We start from the raw sequence: 21,178 nt of genomic DNA on the forward strand, positions 1-21,178 counted from the left end.
TACATTCCAGGTTGTTTCATTCCATCCACCCATTTTAAAAAGTATATTAAAAGTGTTTGTGTGCAATAGTTTCATGCTATGTGCTCCATCTTAAACATGCCCCGTGTATGATTTTTTTTTAAAAACGAAAGCACAGCTTCATTCCAATAACACTTCACAGTTCAACGCTGTCGTTTTCTCCTGACAAGGCACTCGAGTGACACAAAGTCACAAACTGCACTTGTCGTTTGAGGAAATCCATTATTTCTATAAGCCCGGCCCGGTTCAAAGCGTGTCAGCTGTTTTGTTTCTGCTGCCCAAGTGGGGAAATGTATCAAAAGGCTTTTTGTACTTTTAGTTTTGCCCTTTGCACTCCAGCCAAGCTCTAGATATGACTAAAGGGTTGTCAGCGACTGATAACGCACAACATCGATGAAAGAAAGATATCGTTCCCAAAAATCAAACACAAAATCCAAGCATTCGACATTCATTCTTAACTCATTCACTGCCATTGACAGCAATAGACGTCAAAAATTAATTTGAACAATTTCTATTAGTTTAACTTTTTTTTTTGTTAACAAGAGTGTGAAAGACTAGTCATGCGATTAATTACGATTAAAAAAAATTAATGCCCCTAATTTTTAATAATCTTTTCTTTAAAAACTTTTTTTTTTAAAATAATATTATGTTTTATTTTTTTTAAAGAAAATATTATAAAAAAAATTAATCGTAATTAATTTTTCATTTACATCTGTTCTAATACAATAAAAACATTCTAGGTATTCATACTCTTGTTAACAAAAGTGGGAAAAATGTTAAACGAATAGAAATAGTTCAAATGAATTTTTGACGTCTATAGCCGTCGACGGCAGTGAATGAGTTAAATTCCCTGAAATGTTTCATAACATACTGGTTCATCACTTGAATGGTTGTTAACACGCCCCAAAAATTGCTCCATGAAAATATACAATGCTTAGTAATGTAACTTGTGAAAAACCCAAAACATTTTCTGATCAAGGTAGTCGGAACACTCAATCGCATACAAAAAATTATGGCTAGCACATTTTTAAATACAGATTTAAGATTAGGATCATCATGAAGATTTGAATCATTTAAAGATTTGAATCATCATCATCAACCTAAAAAAAAAAAAAATGGTATAAACTGAAGCTAATTCTTTCTTGGACCTTATTAAATCCTCCTTCTTTTTTTTTTGACAAGACTCATGGTTCCTCATACAGTACAATTCCCCTCGTGTTTTCCTTCAGTCCATTGGCAACAATCCTTTGTTGTCATTTCCTCGTCAGTCTCATTTCCCGACAGAATGTCGAGCCTTTTATTTATTTATTTAATTTGCTTTCGTTGTAGCTTATAATTAGCCCGGCACACATCTGCGTACTGAATGAAACAGCACATCAATAATTCCTATAATCACTACTCTCCCTCAATGCTTCAAAAACAAGAAGAAGTCATTAGTATTAGGATGAAGGCTCAATAGTCTCGTGTGACTTAAGCGGTTCGCAAATTCCTAATTGAATTAATTTTTTGATGTGAGGCTCTCACAGTCACAGCAAAACCTCCACTGCCAATCACGAATCTTTTCCCCATGACCAGGTTTCTATTGTAGTACCAAAACTGACCATGAGAGGCGGCATTGTGCCACAAGACATCCAGATGTCTGGAAAATACAAAATAATGAAGTAATAGAGGAAACTAGGCTAACTAACTGTTAGCTTATTTGGTCATTTTTTCCATATTAGGTTAGGGATTTGCCGTTGTAAATATTGACCAGGTTTAAAACTTTGTTAGACTAAAAGCATAATTGCCATTTTTAAGTTACTGTCACAGTATCTTAAAAATAAATAAATAACGTACCAATGCACTTGCCCCACCAAAAAAAATTATTTGTTGAGGCAACTGGACTGATCTTTTTATTGAATTTGTTGCTTTTTCGATCAAAATGATGCTGTTCAGCTAACATTGAACAGAACAATAGTTTGCCAGATTTTTTTTTCTTCTTTTGAGCAAATCAGAGAGAAATAATGACTCTGAAGCCCATATCTCACTGAGTAGTGCAGGCTTGTGATGGCGTGCGCACGTAGCTTTTTCGGCAGGCTTCCTTAAGTGTTGCAAAACGTTGCAAAGACACTTGCCACACACTCGCATTATACTCTCAAACCGTTTTTAATTGTCGCCATCAAATTTTGAGCAGAACAAAAAATGCTTTTGGGTTCGTTCAAGGTTGCAGTGTTTCCTAAACGTTCTCTGAAGAGTCTTAATGGTTTCCTAAACTGTCTTAATGGTTCTCTAAATAGTCTTAATGGTCTTTATTGTCATGGCAATAAAGACCATTAAGACCGTTCAAGGTTGCAGCGTTTCCTAAACGTTCTCTAAACAGTCTTAATGGTTTCCTAAACGGTCTTAATGGTTCTCTAAACAGTCTTAATGGTTTCCTAAACGGTCCTACTGGTTCTCCAATCTTAATGGTCTTTATTGTCTAGGCAATAAAGACCAATAGGACTGTTTAGGGAACTATTAATAATGTTTTGAGAATGTTGAGGAAATGCTGCAGCCTTGAAGAAAACCCTACGTGAAAATGACATTGGTGAGTCTGCAAATGTTCATCCTTCAGTGGGATACGGGCTTGACAACGCTCAATGCTGATTGTGGTAATACTCGGAGAGCTAAATATTTTTTTTTAGGGTGGTACCTTGTATAAAAGGTTTGAGACTCACAGTTTTTTTAATAGGACCTTTGCGGACTTTGATCAATTTAATGCTCAATTTAGTCCAGATTGTCGTCTGTGTGTACCCATAAAAAGTCTTCATGGCAGTTTTTCTTTTTTTAATCTGCTGTAACAGTATTTGACTCATGGGTTGTTTTTGAATTGATCAGCAATGATTCCAAATTCCAAACAAAGCTTCACGTTGTCCAAGCAAAAACTCCAATCCAAGATTCAAGTCCTTGAAGACCAGAGTCAGGTTTTCCAGACTTTCCCCTGGAAGAGCCTTTTAAGTCTGAATCTGCGCTCTGTGCAGAGCCATGGACTTCCTCCTCTGTACCGCCGAGATGGCGGCCTCGGCGGCGGCCTGGTAGCTGTCCGTCTCCTGCGAGTCTTCGCTATTCTGCGACTTGGTGCTATCCTGCGAATCGGGCTTCTGCCTCAGCGCTCGGTTCTGCTCCTCCTTCAGCTCCACGTAGGACCTGGAGAAGGTGTGAAAGATGGACGTGACGGGGAAGGCCATGAGCAGGATGCCGCTCAGGATGCTGCTGAGCGCCACCACCTGGCCGGGGATGCTCCTGGGCACCATGTCGCCGTAGCCCACCGTGGTCATGGAGATGACCGCCCACCAGTAGCTGCCGGGGATGCTGGTGAACTCCTGCTTGGCGCCGAACTCGCTCTCGGCCAGGAAGACCAGCGGCGAGAAGAGCGCCATGGCCACGCACAGGAAGAGCAGCAGCAGGCCGAACTCACGCGTGCACCTCTTCACCGTCAGGCCCAGCGTCTGCAGGCCCAGCGAATGGCGAGCCAGCCTCATGACGTAGAAGATCCGCAGGGCCCGCAGGACGCGCAGGACCAGGCCCACCTTCTCCAGGTAGTTGTTGCCGGAGCCCGCCGGCTTGCCGCCGACCGACAGCGAGTCGACGATGAGGGTGATGTAGTAGGGCAGGAGGGCCACCACGTCGATGACGTTGAGCGGCGTGCGCAGGAACGTGCACTTGCTCTGGGTCTGGACGAAGCGCAGCACGAACTCCAGGGAGAACCACCCCACGCACACCGTCTCCAGCACGAAGATGTTGAAGCATCTCTGGGAGCACTCCCCCTGCAGGGCGAACCCATAATGACATGAAGGTAAGAGACGTCTACGACTCCCAAGAGGTACGATTGACTACCGGAGTACAATTCACTTGTGTTTAACTTTTGAAGGAGATGTTCGAGCGCACTCTTTTTTTTTTTTTTATAACGATACTGAGTTTAGTAGTCTCTGATATGGATATCAAGTACCGTCACCACTCGTACTTTTGATACATTAGGTTTGCCCAAATGACAATTACAATTTTACAGCAATACCTTATTATTTATCACAATGTAGCATTTTCCTTAAAATTTAATGTAATTATTTGCAATTTTCTATTCTTCTAGTTTCTACTTTCTGATCATAAAACAAGAGCACGAGAACCGCTAACCGCGAAATAGAATAGTATCAGCCCGATACTGATACATGGTAACGGTACCACTACTAACCCATCCCTACGTCAGAACAATAAATGTATATGTAGGTATTAATTTTTAATACATTTTTATATGCACTACATTTTTAAGGTTATTAAATTATTTACTTTTTTTCAAAAATTTTGCGCAACGTGAATTTTCAGACTGTAATGTGGCTTTAAAACCTCGTTTTCAATAATCACTTAACTTTATCATTTCAGTTAATCATCTTTCAATTACCCCAAAAAATAATAATTTGATTTTTTAATAAGTATTTATAAATAAAGAGCCATTACAGTGTTGTGCCTAATGTTAAAACTACAATAATAGCATTAAATAAAATATAAAGAATTAAAGTTTGTCCACCATGATAAATTGATTATGTGGCGCCTTCTGGTGTAGAATTCATGCATGCAGATTGCAGATGTTAAAAAAAAGAGCATAAGTGTCTAATAAGCTGCAATAATTACTTGTTTTTTTTTTGCAGAGGATAAAGAATATGCGCCTGTGAGTGTTGTTATATTGACTGTCTACATGTTGCTAAAAGATTTGTGTTCAAATAACCATTGCTTGAAGCGTTATAACACTGGCAACATAAATGCTATTTGTTAGCCTGTCTTAGCATTAAGCTAACAGACATATAAGGCATGTGCTTGTTCTAAATACACCCGTAATTGTCCTTTTGCTTAGTCTTTGAAGAACGATTCCAAAGTGTCAAGCCGTCGACGCGCTTTGATAGCCTTGCCTTGTTTCTGATGAACAAAGGAGGCGACAAACACTCATTAAGTGTGAAAACCAAAAAGGCAATGACACACACCATCAAAGGTGTGCTTAAAAACAACAACCCTGAACTCATCTTTCATCGTCGTCCGTGCTTATGAATATTCCGCCGTATAATTTCAAGACATTGTTTGGTTATATTAAGTCAGTCGGCCCTGAAGCGCAGTGCAAAGGAGAACCGCCTCGCTTTTCATCTCTACACATTTGCCTTTTAAGTCTTATTAAGCATTCACTCTGTTGGATTTGGTGAGAAATAGGAAGTAGTTGTATATTGATTGTTCTGCAAGCATTTGCGCAGTCGACATTGACTTCCATGACAAACGTGAACATACAATTTATTTATTTATTTATTTATTTTTCACCTGGGGGTTTATTTGGATGAAAATGCCACTTGTCACGTTTCCAAGCAGAGACAAAGAGAGCGCTCACTTTAAAGTAGCCAACTATTATTATTATTATTATTATTATTTAATTCCACTCTTATTTGCGCGAGTGACTGAAGTCCTCCGAGAGCGTGAAATAAACAACAATCAGCGCCAGCCCCCCCAGGCGCTCCGCCCGAGGCTTTGGCTGCAGGCTCTTATGTTGAAATTCTCCGTTTTGGAGGCATTCCATCCATGCGGGAAACATAATAATAATAATGTTTGTTCGTATTCAATGACTTAAGTGTGCCAAACGCAATCGGCATTATATATAGAGTCAAGTGAAATGATGGACGATTTATGAATACATATATTCAGAAGATGTTCCTATCTCGCTATGAAATATGCTAATCTTGATGTAAATGATCACTAAAAGCTTTTCTTTTTCTTTTTTTAATCGGGTCCAAACAAACGTGACACTGTCAACATGTCACGACCTAACAATGGTGCTTTCAACTTCCTGTCAGAGGAGTTCATCATCACAGCTCAAGACAAGCGTGGAGACTGTTGACTCCTCACCTCCACTTTTCCCATCAATTCATTCTGTTTATTTACTGGCCCTGTTTGCTATGCATCAGCGCGCTCCAAAATGAAGCTGTGTGTGTGTGTTTTGGAGCTTCAACACACCTTCCTAACAGCCGTGTGGTATCTTTAAAAAAAACGATTTGCTTTCCAATTCCATGTAGTCTTAAGCACTAGTTACTTTATTTGTTTGTTTATTTTGTGACTTAAAAATGGACAATGCCTTTACGTAACATCATTTTACATGAACCAGTAAGTAGCCTGCTAAATAACAAACAATAACCAATTTGACAATTTTTCCCCTTTGTTTTTTGGCATATGTTTTTTCTTTGTTTTTGCTATTTTGAGTCACGGTGAAACTAGTTTCCCCTCCCTTAATTAACTCATTCACTGCCATTGACAGCAATAGACGTCAAAAATTTATTTGAACTATTTCTATTAGTTTAACATTTCTTTTTACATTTTTGTTAACAAGAGTATGAAAGCCTAGAATTTTTTTTTTTACATTTAGAACAGATATCAAATTTGTGATTAATCGTGAGTTAACTAGTGAAGTCATGCGATTAATTAGGATTACAAATTTAATAATAATATATAATATAATAAATAAATACAATTAAAAAATTTAATCGCCTGATGCCCCTAATTATTAATAATCTTTTCTTTAAAAAAATATTTATTTTTATTTTTAATAATCTTTTTTTAAGAAAAGATTATTAAAAATTAGGCGATTACAATTTTTTATCGTAATTAATCGCATGACTGCACTAGTTAACTCACGATTAATCAAAAAATGTATATCTGTTCTAAATGTACAAAAAAAAGTCTAGGCTTTCATACTCTTGTTAGCAAAAGTGGGAAAATTGTTAAACGAATAGAAATAGTTCAAATGAATTTTTGACGTCTATAGCCGTTGATGGCAGTGAATGAGTTAAAAATTTACCAATCCTGTTTTGTTACATGATTCTCCGTAAACCAGGAAGTAGCCTGCTTACTAACAACAAATAAACAAAGCAACATAATTACAGCTATTATCAAATTGCAATACTAATTAACAAACCGGCCGACAAACAAGATGCACTACATTTTCTTCATTTTAGTTTCAGGAATTTCTCATTTTACTTAGTAATAAAACAAATATATTTTAACCTTGGTGAAGATTCTGCCATAGTTGTAGCAATTGATTTGAGTGATGGGTGTCTTCTTTCCGGAACACAAAAAGCTCCATATTTGATTAGCTGGTGACACAACTGGACTCTCACATCCCCGCGAGAATTCCCACTCAATATCCGTTAGTACTTCCTTCCTTTGTTTGGAAAAAAAAAAAGATCGGATTTGTTAGCTTCGGATTTACGGAGAAGCGTTTGGAGGATGTCCCCTGTCCCTTGATTTAAGAAAAGAAATGAATAAAAACAAGTCGATGGTCTTGCCAGATGTCAATTAGTTTAAATGAAGCCCCAGGTGCTGTTTAATCCCAATGGGATTAAGATTTGAAGGCATGAGTGGCACTAATGGAATCAAAGCAACTGCAGTCTGCAAGCCTCACCATCCTCATTTAACAGGATGTCCCTGAACACAACAGCTCACCTCGCTGGACTTGTCATGTATTATCCTGATATTTGCCAGCCATCTCTTTTCATAGGCAATGTAAAAAAATATATATACAAAAGTATACGCTTTTGATGAAAACCTTAATCCCACATATGTTGTTGCATTTAAAGTAAAGTAATTGTCATTATATACCAGTTCTTAGATAACTGTGTCATATAGTACCAGAATTTTGGCGTAAAGATTCATGCACATTTATTGAAAAACGAAGGAAAATGTCAGGAACATTTTTACCAAAAGACGGCAAATCATACCAAACTAAAAAAACAAAAAAAACAATACGAAAAAAAGCTTGGTGGAGAAAGGTGCATGCTAACAATTTAGCTAACTAGCAGTGCTAGCTTGAGTACAGCTTTAACATTTGGTTTTCTATTTCTATTTTCTGGAATAAGGCATGTAATCTTTAATCACTCTTTGACATACTTTTGAAAATGTAGAATCTTATCAGAATAAAGTTGTAATATTGCAGTTTGACAAAACAAAAAAGTCCTAATTTTATGAGAACTTTTTTTTTTGTATTGTCATATTACTGCAAGAAAAAACAATTCCGAATCCCATTCTTTGTTTCTTTTTATTTTTACGTTATACGTTTGGACACACTTTCTTATCCAATGCATTTACTTTATTCTCACGGTTACTTTGGAGATTCTCACTGAGGGCATCAAAACTATATGTGAAATCAATTGACATGTTTAATCCCACATTCATCCGCACACAGTTGACAGGCAACTATAAAATGACATTTTTCAAGATAAGAGAAGAAATTGTTTTTGCAAAATTGGACTGGCCATTAGAGGAGTCAGACAGGCTTAAGTGCTGCGCTTTTTGTCCTTGGCTCCGTGCCGCGATCATCAGGACAGGTCATGTGACCACCGCGCATGAACCACCACCATTTCCCTGTGTTGCATTACCAGCCTGACCGCCCCCGTGCTGCAACTTTGTTCAGCAGTCCACGTCGATACATATAATATAGTTGACGACGTATTTTGAATTTTGTTCATTCGGTATTTAGATGATTACTTTTTTGAGTGGCTGGGATGATTTTGCAAATGTATATTAGGATCTTATTGGGGCAAAATTACAATGGAAACTCATTGAATTGTGAGGGGCAATAAATATAATCCATAATTGTATGACAAAATGTCAGGATTTTACGAGTTAAGTTGTAATATTATGAGAAAGGAGGAGCAATTTTACAAGAAGTCACTTGTGATTTTATGAGCAAAAAATTTTTTTATTAGTTGATTTTTTTTCTTAACGCTTATGGGAAATGGCAATACTACAAAAATTATCACCATTTTAGTAAAGTGACATCAACTACTGCAGGTGATTGCTAACCATTCGTAGATTTTTTTTTTTATCCTCAAATTAAAGAAACAAACAAACAAACAATTCTGGACCTGCAAAGCGCAGACCCCCCCCCCCCACCAAGGTCAACCCAATTTGTACGAGATTAGACGAGTTTGAGTCCGATGTAACAGCTTGTTCCCTGACATGACTTTCCATTCATTACCCAACACAACCCCTCGCCAGCACAAAACCATATTTTTCCACGCGATGCTTTCATTAGCGCGGGGAAGATCAGCACTAATGTAAAGGCTGCCTATCACGCCTAATGGATGCTCTGTAATGACGGCACTTGTGGGGGTGAGAGTGGCCGCCCCTCCGTCGGAGGAGACGGCTGTAATTAGCTCAATCACTTCACCATGCAGAGTCCTATTGCAAGAAAAAAAGTGCTCGGCTGTAAACACAAGTAACAGCACGCCGTGCGTTTTCGCCAACTGTGCTAACAAAGCACGTCCGACGCGACAGACTTGAAAATCAATCACGGGCGACGACTGCGACAATTGCAGGAACTGCAATAAACATGCTCTCGATCACTTAAAGGGCCAGTTTACAGTACGCGTCGCCTCTTGAACACCTTGTTTGGATTCACGCGAGCACGGAAACGACATGTTTTCAGTCCGCTTCACTGGAAAAGACAAAACTTAAGAGCGCACACGTTAAGTAAATCAATATCTATCAACTTTTGATAAGGAGGAAGCTCAGTAGTGCTTTCTATCTATCTATCTATCTATTGTTAACATTGTTAAAAAAAAAATTCTTTGTTTCAATTTATATTTGAACCGTTTTGAATTTAGTTATAGCTGTGTAGTAATAAGAAAACAGTTTGTTCAATTTTACTCGATGTATAGTGTCTTTGTTCTCTTCCCTGGGAAAGGAATGTCTAATAAGGTTTCTGTTCTTATCTAAAGGAGTATATGTTTGAAAGTGCAAGCAGAGTTTCTGTCCATAAATTATCCGGTCAAAAGGTCAAGGAAGTGCCGGGACTAATTATTTTTCCTACATCTGGAGCGAACTAAGATATGAGATGAAGATGTATTATCTGTTTTTTTTGTACTTCACTCTCCCTCAAGGACAGGAGGGAGGGGGGAGAGACCATTTCCTGTAAACACTGTTTTTGTATAAGTTGGGGTGAGTCCACTTTCACGACACACATTTGGAGAAGAACACGGATTCAGTGGGTTCCTTTTGTCTTCAGAAATTTTCTGTAATAAATTTCTTGCAAGAAAACCTCTTCACAGATCTCAACTTTGAGTTTTATTTTAACACGCAAGAAAACAAAGAACGTTTTCTATCACTATCTATCTATCTAGACAATGACCTTAGGCTAGCTACATAGCTAGCTAGACATTGACCTCAGGCTAGCTACATAGCTAGCAAGACATTGACCTTAGGCAGGCTGCCTACATAGCTAGCAAGACATTGACCTTAGGCAGGCTAGCTACATAGCTAGCAAGACATTGACCTCAGGCTAGCTACATAGCTAGCAAGACATTGACCTTAGGCTAGTTACATAGCTAGCAAAACATTGACCTTAGGTTAGTTAGCTGGCTATGTAGATAATAAAGACATTTACATTAGGCTAGCTCGCTTTCTATCTTGATATCTAGACATTTTCCTTAAGTGTGTGCTTGTGTTTTGCTGTTGTAAATTATGGTGACCATATTTTCAAAATGAGGACGTAGTACCAGTTGCGGTAAACACGGTGCACTCCACTTCCTATTAGTCATTCAACGTCAACCGGACATTTTCATGAATTTATAAAACCCCGTACGCCCAAACAGGACGTTAAAAAAAAGTGCTCTGTCCTCCCAAAAGAGGACCACCCTACTTGTTGTTTCCCGTTTAAGAAGACAATATTCAGAGAATGTGTGTCATGATAGCATGCATCCAAACTAGGTGTTAAAGCATTGACACCTCTACACGATCTGGTGCGCGTTTGTTGCGGTTTATAGCAGTCGTCCATGTGCAGCTACTAATTGAATGCAAGTAAACAAATTGCAAAGTAAAAATAAAAGTGTGATCACAGGTTATTGTTGAGGTGTGAGACGGTAGCGGCCTTGTTAGCATTTATCGCTTTCCTTCTTGTGAAACGCTTCTTGAAAATAGCAAACTCAAAACTGGTGTGTTTTTACAAGGCAGCTTGAAGCAACACCACCATTGTTCTTGCAACTATTATATATCATTTGTTAACCTTAAATACTCGATGGTAAAAGGAAATTGGCCATGTTTGAAGTTCTAGTTTATGAATTTAGTCGAAAATATAGGCATAAATTGGATTGCCACTTTTTGGTTTTTTAAAGCAGAATTATGCAAAAACTAGCCAACCCATTTTTGCGGCGTCATTACCACGTGACAAGGTTTGACAATGGTGCCGCTTTGGCCCCAATGCAAGTGGACTGTCATGTGCAATCAAGTGAAAAAGAATTGTATCCAAGACAAAATGTTTTTGGTCATTTCAATCTGGAACAATCTATGGACAAAATAATTTAGGAACGCCATTTTTGCCGTTACAGTCCACATGCATCGGGGGCTAAAATGCACCGTTTTTCAATGAAACAAGAGAGGAAAGACTTGTAAAAATAATAATAATAATAAATAATAATAATAATAAGCAAACCAAAAAATTCAAATAATAATGAAATTTATTTATTTTTATTAAATATAGTAAGTAGTTTTGATGCCATTGTCTGTAGTGGGTTAGCTGGAACCTGGTTTTGGGTGGGAGGCAGGCCTATAGATGCCAGATTATGGTGGCAAAGCACTTCCTTTGTCTAAATGAAGTTCGTCAACTCATGTCAGCGCAGTTCCCTGGCATCCAGATGTCACATGTTGTGGCAAAGCGCTACTTGTGTCTAAACGAAGTCCCTCAAACTCACTTCAACGTAGTTCCTTGGCAGCAACATGATAACAAATGTCATATGATTGGTCTCACCCCCCAGAAGAAAAAAAAATCTGCAAATGAATTTATGAATCCTGAATCCTGAATCCTTTACATTTTTATCGCATAAAAACAAATTAAAAAAAACAACTGTTCAGCTTTTATAATTGGTTTTGGTATACAGTATAAACTTTAGCTGTATGGATTAGGATTTCAAAAAAATTGCATAAGCATCATGTTATACTGTATAACAATATTAAAAAAATTAAATAAATATTGGCAAGCAAAGGCGAGAAAATCCCAAACAAAGGAAGCGCTCCCCATTTTCCCGTGACCTGCTCGGTCGTTAGCTCATCTCGGTGCGGCGTTCGCTCCTGCGGCTCGGGACGGCGCGGCGCGGCGCGGCGCGGCGCTGACAGGCGAAGGCAGCCGGCGCGATAAGGTGACGATCACGAGGAGCCGCCGTGCGTCCCTGAGCCTTGTGTCTCTTTGTCAAGATGATTTACACTCAAAGCCCGACGCTGGTACTGCATGTGGGCCGCCGCGTCAACATAATCTCAATTGTACGGGAGTGGCATTGCATCCCGAAGGCTGAATCACATTTATTCTCTTGGTTTGTTACCCCCAAAACTAAGGAATCAAGTATGCGGCTAGTTTGCTTTTTCAAACCAAAGTTATTATAGTTAACAAAATCACTCAAAATGGAATTGTTTTGAGAAAACTAAACTACATCTTAGTTTCATAAAACTGATCACAACTCATACTGATGCCGGACTTATTTTAAGGTATCGGGTACTCATGGAGGCTGTTGATACCTGCAACCAATACTTAAGGCAACAACAACAACAAAAGAAAATTTGGCATAGAATAAATCATCCTCGGCAGTATTTGGCACGGTACGAGGGCAGATTGACACGTGGGTTAAGCATCGTCTGCCTCAGAAAGGAAGGTCTTTGTTCACAATTCTTTCTTATTAAAATTATTGTGTTTATCGAAAGTACGAGTGGTAGGGTTCTAAGTCAACTTTAAGGTTTCGAATGAGGGGTTCAAGACAGGCTTTGAAATTAGAGTTTCAAACCAGGTGTAGGGTTTTGAAGTTAGTTTCAAGTCAGGATTATGTTTTCAAATCGGGGCTTTAAGTCAAGTTCAGGGTTGGAAAGTTGGGTTTCTATGAAATTTTTCTAGGGTTTCAACACAGGTTTAGGGCTTCGAGACAAGTTTAAGGTTTCAAAATAGGTTTTCAAGACTGGTGTAGTGGAAGTTAGTTTCAAGTCAGGATTATGGTTTCAAATTAGGGATTTAAATCAAATTCAGGGTTTGAAAGTTGGGTTTCTAGACATAGTAAAGGTTTCAAACAAAGGTAAGGGTTTGAAATTAAACTAGGCTTGCAACACAGGTTTAGGGGTTCGAGACAAGTTAAGGGTTTCAAAATAGGTTTTCAAGACGGGTGTAGTGGAAGTCAGTTTTAAGTAAGGATTATGGTTTGAAATTGGGCCTTTAAATCAGGTTCAGGTTTTGAAAGTTGGGTTTCTAGACATGATAAAGGTTTCAAACAAAGGTATGGGTTTGAAATTACTCTAGGGGCAGGTTTCGGGGTTCGAGACACGTTTAGGGTTTTAAAATAGGTTTTCAAACCAGGTGTCATGAAAGTTAATTTTAAATCAGGATTATGGTTTCAAATTAGCGTTTGAAGCCGGGTTTAGGGTTTCAAATTGTGATTTCAGGTTTAAGATTTAAAATCAGAGTTTTACGCCATGTTTGGATTTGAAATTAGGGCTCCAAGCCATGTGTAGGGTTTCAAATTGGGGTTTCAAGACAGGTTTAGTGTTTGAAAGTAGGGTTTCAAGTCATTATCAAGGTTTCAAACAAAGTAATGGGTTTGAAATTTGGGTTTCCCAGCTAAGTTTAAAAGTTGAGGTTCAAGCCAGGTTGTGGGTTTCAAAGTAGGGGTTCTGGTTTGAAGTTAGCATTTCAAAGCCAGGGTTCGGGTTGGGGTTCTGAGGCGGACTCACCCTCTCCTCCTCCTCCCTGAGGTCCGGCATGGTGCTGACACAAAGCGTCACGGCGGTGATGGCCACAAACAAGACGGAGAGGCAGGCGAAGATCTTGCCGGGGATTCCGGAGTGCGGGTTCTCCACCATGTCCCTCAGCCTCCGCATGCAGCCGCCCTCCTGGATCTCGTCCGGGCTGGGCGCCGGCTGCCGGCTCTCCTCGCAGGACGGCACGGCGACCGGCTCGGGGGCCGGCTCGGCCTCCTCTTCCTCCAGCCTCCGCATCTCCTTGTACTCCTCCTGGCGGAGGCGCAGCTTCCTCAAGCAGCACCAGTCCAGCTTGTTCTCCTCCACGCCCCAGTAGAGCAGTTCCTCCTGGAAGGACAGAGCGCACATCTCCCTGAGCAGCCGCAGCTTGCCCGCCGCCAAGAAGCTGACGATGGTGCGGAAGGCCGACGGGCTGCGGTCGAAGAAGAACTCATTGCGGCTGCCGTCGTAGTCGTCGCACACGTCCATGATCTCGGCCTCGTTGCTGCAGGCCCGCAGCTTCCCCAGCCTGGTCATGGGAAACTCGTCCAAAGTGGACCAGGGGATGCGGTACTTGATGCCGCCCACGTTGATGATGGCGGCACCGTCGTCTGCGTCCGGCTGCCGGGCCTGGGGCTTGACCAGGCGCTGGGCTCGCTTGTAGAAGACGCCCTTCTCGGAGGAGACCTCCTGCGGGTTCTCCACGCGCTTGAAATGGAAAGTGGTGAACTGGCGCTCGGCGCTGCCGGCCAGGAAAGCCACTTCCTGGTACATGGCGACCGCGTTGCTTCACAATGGACGGCCGGAGGAACGCGGATCGTCAGCCATTCAGCAACGCGCCGCCGCTCTGTCACACAAACAGAAACAGGGCGTCAGTTCCCCGCGACAGAATCCCACGACTAATCTGACTGAAATTCACTGACACTGCCATGCTACCGGGGTAAGAAGCCCTTTTAAGACGTATCTGCTTAAAACAGATCATTTCCGAATGTCATTTCAATGGTTTTCAGTGCGCCCTCCGGTGGACAAAATTAGCAACAACGGGTACTTCTAATTGAAAAATAGTAGCGAATGTGTTCCTCTAGCCCCATGGGCCGGATTACACTCCCCGTGACAGGCTGCTTCCGGCCCACGGGCCGTATATTTGACACCCCTGCTACCAAACAAAGCAAAACTAAGTATATTTTCATGTTTCTGTATCAACAGGCTGAGTAACAACATAGCAAAGTGGAATATATTTCTGCAAAGTGCTTACTGCACACTCGGCAAAAAAAAAAAAAGCTAGAAAATACAATGAAGCAAGTAAAAAGGAAGCATGCATTATCCATATTACACTCCTCTCAAGCGCGATGTGCTCTAACACACGGCGTCGCAAGACCTACAGAGAAGCTTGCATTATGCTGTATTAGTGTACCGTTGTGTGTGCGCGCACGTCTGCCAACCACACACCAAAGTGTCCACGTGAAAGAACTAATGGCTTGAAATGGAGGTAAAACAAAAAGGAGGATTTCTCTTTGAATGGCGTAAAGGAAGAACAGCAGCTCACAGTTAAACCGTCACGTTCTTGCCATCATGTTCGAAAAGTTGTTTTTTTTTTTCCAATTTATCTCCCAGCGCCGCAAGGATAACGCACGCACAACTGCGAGTTTGCGTTAACAAGCTGAGACACGTCGTCTTTTATTTAAGGCCGGCATCTGGAGCCGCCGTCCTGTTGATAGGAAATGGTAAAAAAACGCGTCTGGTTTTCGTTTGTTCGTAGCAATGATTCTCAAAGTGTGGTATGAGGGCTCACTCTCGAAATCGCTGGATTCAATCTTGCGTACAGTTTAGTTGTAAATAACTTATAAGTGCAATACATTTGCAATGAATCATTTAGAATTGTTTTCAAACATTTGCTCTGGTACAATTTGTATTTTTTTTTTACCTGTAATACATTTAGAATCATTACATAAATACAGTTTTTATTTTTCTTAGTATTTAGATAACTGTTAGGAAGTACTTGAGTCCATCTAAGTATTTAGATTACTTTTAGGCAGTATTTCAGTAGATATAATTGTAAACTTTTTATTTTTTATTTTTTTTTTAAATAAAATAATAAAAATAAAAAATAAAATAAAAAAATAAAATAAATAAATAAATAAATAAAAAATATATAAAAAAATTAATAAAATAAATAAAATAAAAAATAAAAATAATTGTAAACTTATTGAGTATTTTGGAGATTCTAGAGTATGTATTCCTAAGTTTCAAAAGTTAACCACTGGTTTATAGAAAACGTTTTGAGGCGTCTGCAAAATGTACGTGCGTAGCGGTAGCATGTTTGCTTTTCACTCGTAATGGGCCATCATAATGCACTTTTCGTTCCTACAGTCATTCTCTCTGATATCAAGTATTTTTACAGTACTGGTGGATTTATTCTATTCCCGGCAGGCCATGGTTCTAAATGCTGGAGTTCCGTTCCCAATTGGTGACGTAGAATTCAAAGTTAAGTCAAAACACTGCCGCTAAACGACACTAACACGGACGGGTAGTAAAGTCATACGTAAATATTTGTATGAAGAACTCTTCAAAACCATAAGTGGGTGAATGTCCATCCGAAGACCCCCCTGTACTTGATACATTAGGGTGAAAAAAAAAATCTGCACTACAGCTGTGTATGCCCCCGACAAAGTGCAAAATGCATTACCCTTTGCAGATCATTTGCATAGCAAATATAAAGACGCTAGTAAACAATCCAAATTTGCTTTGTCAAAGCTTATATAATGCTGAGTCCCAAAAAGCCCATATTAAATATTAATACTGTTATTTATTATGCAAAGGGTTTGAATAGCTCATAATGAAGTATTTGTAGCGCAAAACATTAGCGCAATCGTTAGTTACAACAATGCAGTCTTTTTGAAGTTTAGCTTGTTTACCATTTGTTCATTTTCTACAGCGCGCGTCCTCATTGCCAGCCAAATCGCGTGGCACAAATAGACAAACGAGCATTCACACTTCAACTGACACGCCATGAGAGGAAGCCCCGGAGTACCTGGAGTGTTCTCCAAACAGGAAGTGATTCAAACCCAAACCTTAGAACTGTGAGATCACAATAACCGGATTGTTCAAGTCGTACATTTTTCTCTAAAACAGAAGATTATCATCGACACTCTCAAAATTGTTGGGTCAAAAGTATCCCAAATTGGATGAAATGCTAACACAGCACTGGGTAGAAAAAGGGCAAAAGATGGGTTATTTATACCCAGCGCATTGGGTTGAGGATTTGACCCAATCTTCAACCCAATAGCCTAGGTCAAAATAATCAACCCAACCTTGAGTAAAAATAACCCAATCTGATCAAAATCCGCAGATACCCAACGAGTGGGTTCAGAATCCACTCTCTTAAAATTCCTTAGTCAAATTGACCCAATTTTGGTCAAAAATTTAACCGATCTGCTACCCCGGGTCAGTTTGACCCAACTATTTTTGGGATGTTATGTCCAAAAAATGGGTTGCTTTGCACAAAAACAACCCAGAAAGTTGGTTCATATGCAAAAAATAATGCATTATTGGTCAAAAATTGGACCGATCTGCTCCAATTTGACCCAACAATTTGTGGGTTTTGTACAAAAAATTTCGTTATTTTTGAGGTAGCAGTTTTAAGAGAGTGGGTTGTCTTCCTAACCCACTCGCTGGTTATCAGTGAATTTAGATTAGATTGCATTACTTTTACCCAAGGTTGGGTTAATTACTTTGACCCAACATATTGGGTTGAAGATTGGGCCAAATCTTCAACCCAATGGGTATAAATAACCCAGCATTGGCTCAGTCCCTTTTCTACCCATTTCTGGGTTAGCTATTTCACCCAATTTGGGTTACTTTTGACCAAAATTGGGTTGTTTTTGACCCAGCAGTTTTAAGGGTGCAACCATTTTTTTAGTGTGTTATATAAAGATCTTCTCTTTTTTTTTTTTTTTTTTTGGACACAGTTCTTGATGAGATGCGATTTGGTTGTGCAGGCATACGCATTGTTGTGGCTGGCAAGTCTGTGTATTTCAGAATCGAGCTTCGCTGCATTCATATTTTACCGCATCCATATTTTAAACTTGACAACTTCCCAAGTGGACTTGCATAAATCATCATATGTAAGTCACCTTCCTCCATTTCTCTTCCTCCAAAAGAAACTTTTCCAACCAAACAAAAAAACCCAGTTATGCACGCAAATGGGACTTGCGAGACTGCATGAACGTACTGTATATCACAAAAAGCAACATTTGTGTAAATAAAGTTTTATATCTTCACACGGCAACACTGAAGAAATGACACTTTGCTACAAAGTAAAGTAGTGAACAGCTTGCATGACAATAGGGAACTCGCAGTGACCCGTTTGCGAGTGCGAGCGATAACACTAAATTTAACACGCCTTTTAACACTTAACTAGTCACATGACATTGGTTCAGGAAAACTGGCTCAGTCGGCCTCGTTTTAGACATTTTCACTTCGGGGTTGACTCGCTTTTGTTGCTATTTTTGAGGGAACAGTCAACTTCGTGTTATACAAGCTGTACACTTTGTCAAGCTATAATCAAATATTTACAAGAATGTGAGGGGAGGTACAGCATGCAGAGAGAGCCCCTCAACGCCCCCCCCCATCCCCCTCCAGCCCCCCTTGACAAGCTTCCAAAGCAGCCTGATTGGTCTCCCGTCACTCAACGGGGTCCCCACCGACAGACAAATGGTGGCAGGCAAATGAGCCCGAGAGCAATGTGATTGATGCAAAACGGCCGTCAAGAGCTGCAACAATCAGCAAAGAGAGGACTCGTCACACGAGAGCCTTTTACCATTTGGACCCACTCGGAGGCCGCGTTCAACTTGACAACGTCAGTGACATCACCACTCAATGATTGCGCTTGTCGTTCAACATCATCCTCATTCCAAAGAGTTGCCACTTCCGCAAACCACAGTAAGAAACATATCGTTATGTTAGAACTACAAAACGTTTCAAGACATTAAAATCTTGTTTCGAGGGACATAGGATTTTAAAAGGGGACCTTTGATATACGTACATAATTATTAGTTACAATAATTATTTGTATTTTTCATAATAATTTTTTGACTATTTTTAGAAGTCAGATTATTAAAAAAATAATTCTTAATTTTAATATTAATTGTAGTTATATTAATAACACATATATGTAAATTAGAATAAATGCAGGAGCAATATTTACAGGGAATAAAAAATATATATATATATTTGTAGTTTTTAAAATATAAAAAAATATATATTTTAATAATTGTATTGAAAAAAGTCAAAATAATAAATGAATGAAAAATAAAAATAAAGTATTTAGTAAGTCAGGTGAAGTCTGGCAAAATGTCATGATTTAATAATCATAATTATAATGCATTTAACTAGTTTAATATTTGTATGGGTACAAATAATTTAGTAAATAAGAGGTACATAAACATTTTTATTTTCATATTAATATATTTTACTTTACTTGCATTAGTAATGGTAGTAACTTTATGGGTCAGATGATTTCATTGGAGAGCATTAGCCTATCATCAAATGATAATCCAATCATTCAAATTATAATCGTAACATTAATGCCATAAAAAGGAAGAAGTCATTTTACCATATTTAATAACAGACAAAATAGTTCAATAAATCACATGGACTATATAGGGAATATCTTAATAATAACACGTCAAGTTGACTAAAGACAGCTTGCGATTTCACATGCACTTCACCTTTTACCTCCTGATGGTCCTCCGCACCTACACGCGCACACGCGCACGCCATGTCGTCACGCCTGCCTTCCTAAAAGTGTGCATTTGTCTAATAACGAAGTTATCAGCGAAGTGATGACGTCACCAAGGAAGGTGTAACGATGAAAGCATCGCAGGGGCTCATTCATTGAGCGCATCCAAAGTCTCCCCTTAAGAGCCGTAAAAGCAAAAAAAAAAAAAAAAGTAGCATTCGGTGTGCTTGCCTGCGTGTATGGCACGTCCACGCCGAGCTCTGGTTTGCCACGTCACGCTTCATCCGCCGTCATGCGATCCACGCGGGGGAGAAAAAAAAAACCCGACAGTAAACGCACCAGAACTCACCCGGCTGGCCGAGCCCGCGTCCATCTGCTTCAACGTGTTCCGCGCGTCCGCGCAGCCGTCAACCGCCAAGTTTCCCACGCACACGCCGCGGGACCACGCGCACGGTCCACCCAGATGCGCATCTTACGCGCACGGAGCACACGGGCAGGGAAAAAAAAAAGCTGCACAAGAAAGAAAGAAAGAAAAAGAAAGAAAGAAGGAAGAGTTCCGGGGTTTGTTTTTTTTCCCGTCACGATGCTCGTGCACAAGAAAAAAAAAAAAAAAAAGCAAGCAGCTTCCAGTGGTGATGCTTCTCCCTCCGCTGCCCAAACTGCGCGTGTGTGCGCTCCATCATACAACAGGGGTGCGACAGCGTCATGGGGGTTGTTTGTCATCCACTTCCTCCCTCTCCACTCCACTTAAAGTGGAAAACTTATCATTTAAAAGGGATCCATTCGAGATCGTGTGTACGGTAAAGAAATGTGGGCACGCTAGGCATGAAACATAGGCTGTTTACAATCTTGATTAGGGTTCGACTTGAGCTATTATGCAAGCGTATTGCATTAATTCGAAATTTAAAAAAAAAAAGAAGTATTTCTGGGTAATGTTTTCCCCTGTTTTCAGAGGTTTTGGGGGTTTATATCAAAAAACACAATTTTAAAAAATCTGAAAAACTAAAATTATTCTGAAAAGAGAAAACTAAAATAAAACAAATCCAAAAACGGAGGTTAAAAAAAAGGGGGGAAAATATTCTGGAAAAACAAAACAATTATTCTGATACAGAAAAAAATATTTAAAAATATTTTTGGTGCATAAAACGGAATAAAAATATATATATATTAAAAAAAAAAAGGCTTTTACACCTACCATATATATATATATATATATAGAGAGAGAGAGAGAGAGAGAGAGAGAGAGAGAATTAAATGATTAATCAGATTAATCACATTTTAGAATTTTGATTAATCACAATTAATCGCTTAACAAAAAATAAAAATAAAATTCCCAACAAATTTGAAGAGCACCAGGTTATGTGTCAATTCTTTTGACATTTAATGTTATAAGGACGTCTTTTTTGATCCACTGTACACGCTCATCCTCCTCTTTGTTTCCTAATCAGTTAATTACTTGAGTAATTTAAAATGGAAAAAAAAAAAAAGGTTTATTATAAAGATTCATTTTTTTGGTGGGCTTCGTTTTTTTTTTTGTTTTTTTTTGAAAATATTATTTTTGTTTGTTTGTTTTATTGTTTTTGTTGGTTTGATGGATTTTTTGTTTGTTTTTTAATTCATTTCTGGGGGGGGTTGCGATTTGTATTTATTGTTCAGAATTTTTTTTTTACT

General features: G+C 39.2%; 1 protein-coding gene across 3 annotated transcripts; it reads right to left on the reverse strand.

The window, feature by feature from the left end:
- On the reverse strand, window positions 1-20,223 carry kcng2 (potassium voltage-gated channel, subfamily G, member 2). Of its 3 annotated transcripts, none has more exons than XM_086063381.1 (3): window positions 19,857-20,223; window positions 13,762-14,614; window positions 1-3,803 (listed from the first exon to the last, which is right to left on the reverse strand). In XM_086063381.1, exons 2-3 carry the CDS (start codon window positions 14,539-14,541, stop codon window positions 2,991-2,993), a joined length of 1,593 nt encoding a protein of 530 aa, XP_085919507.1. In that variant the 5' UTR covers window positions 14,542-14,614; window positions 19,857-20,223; the 3' UTR covers window positions 1-2,990. The 3 variants fall into 3 exon arrangements, with proteins under 3 accessions (XP_085919507.1, XP_085919506.1, XP_085919508.1); XM_086063380.1 differs by having other exon boundaries at window positions 19,739-20,223; XM_086063382.1 differs by lacking the exon at window positions 19,857-20,223 and adding an exon at window positions 19,497-19,707.
- Between the last annotated feature and the right edge of the window lie 955 nt (window positions 20,224-21,178).

The sequence above is a fragment of the Leptonotus elevatus genome, chromosome 19 (assembly GCF_054856555.1).
Source record: "Leptonotus elevatus isolate MCC_2025b chromosome 19, RoL_Lele_1.0, whole genome shotgun sequence".
Taxonomy (NCBI): Eukaryota; Metazoa; Chordata; class Actinopteri; order Syngnathiformes; family Syngnathidae; genus Leptonotus; species Leptonotus elevatus.

What these genes read in the sequence shown, in the direction of transcription:
- kcng2 (XM_086063381.1), bottom strand. Translation starts at nt 14,541, where the DNA reads ATGTACCAGGAAGTGGCTTTCCTGGCCGGCAGCGCCGAGCGCCAGTTC. An exon ending in TCAGGGAGGAGGAGGAGAGG is followed by an intron (nt 3,804 to 13,761) that starts GTGAGTCCGCCT and finishes TTCGCCCTGCAG; the next exon opens with GGGGAGTGCTCCCAGAGATG.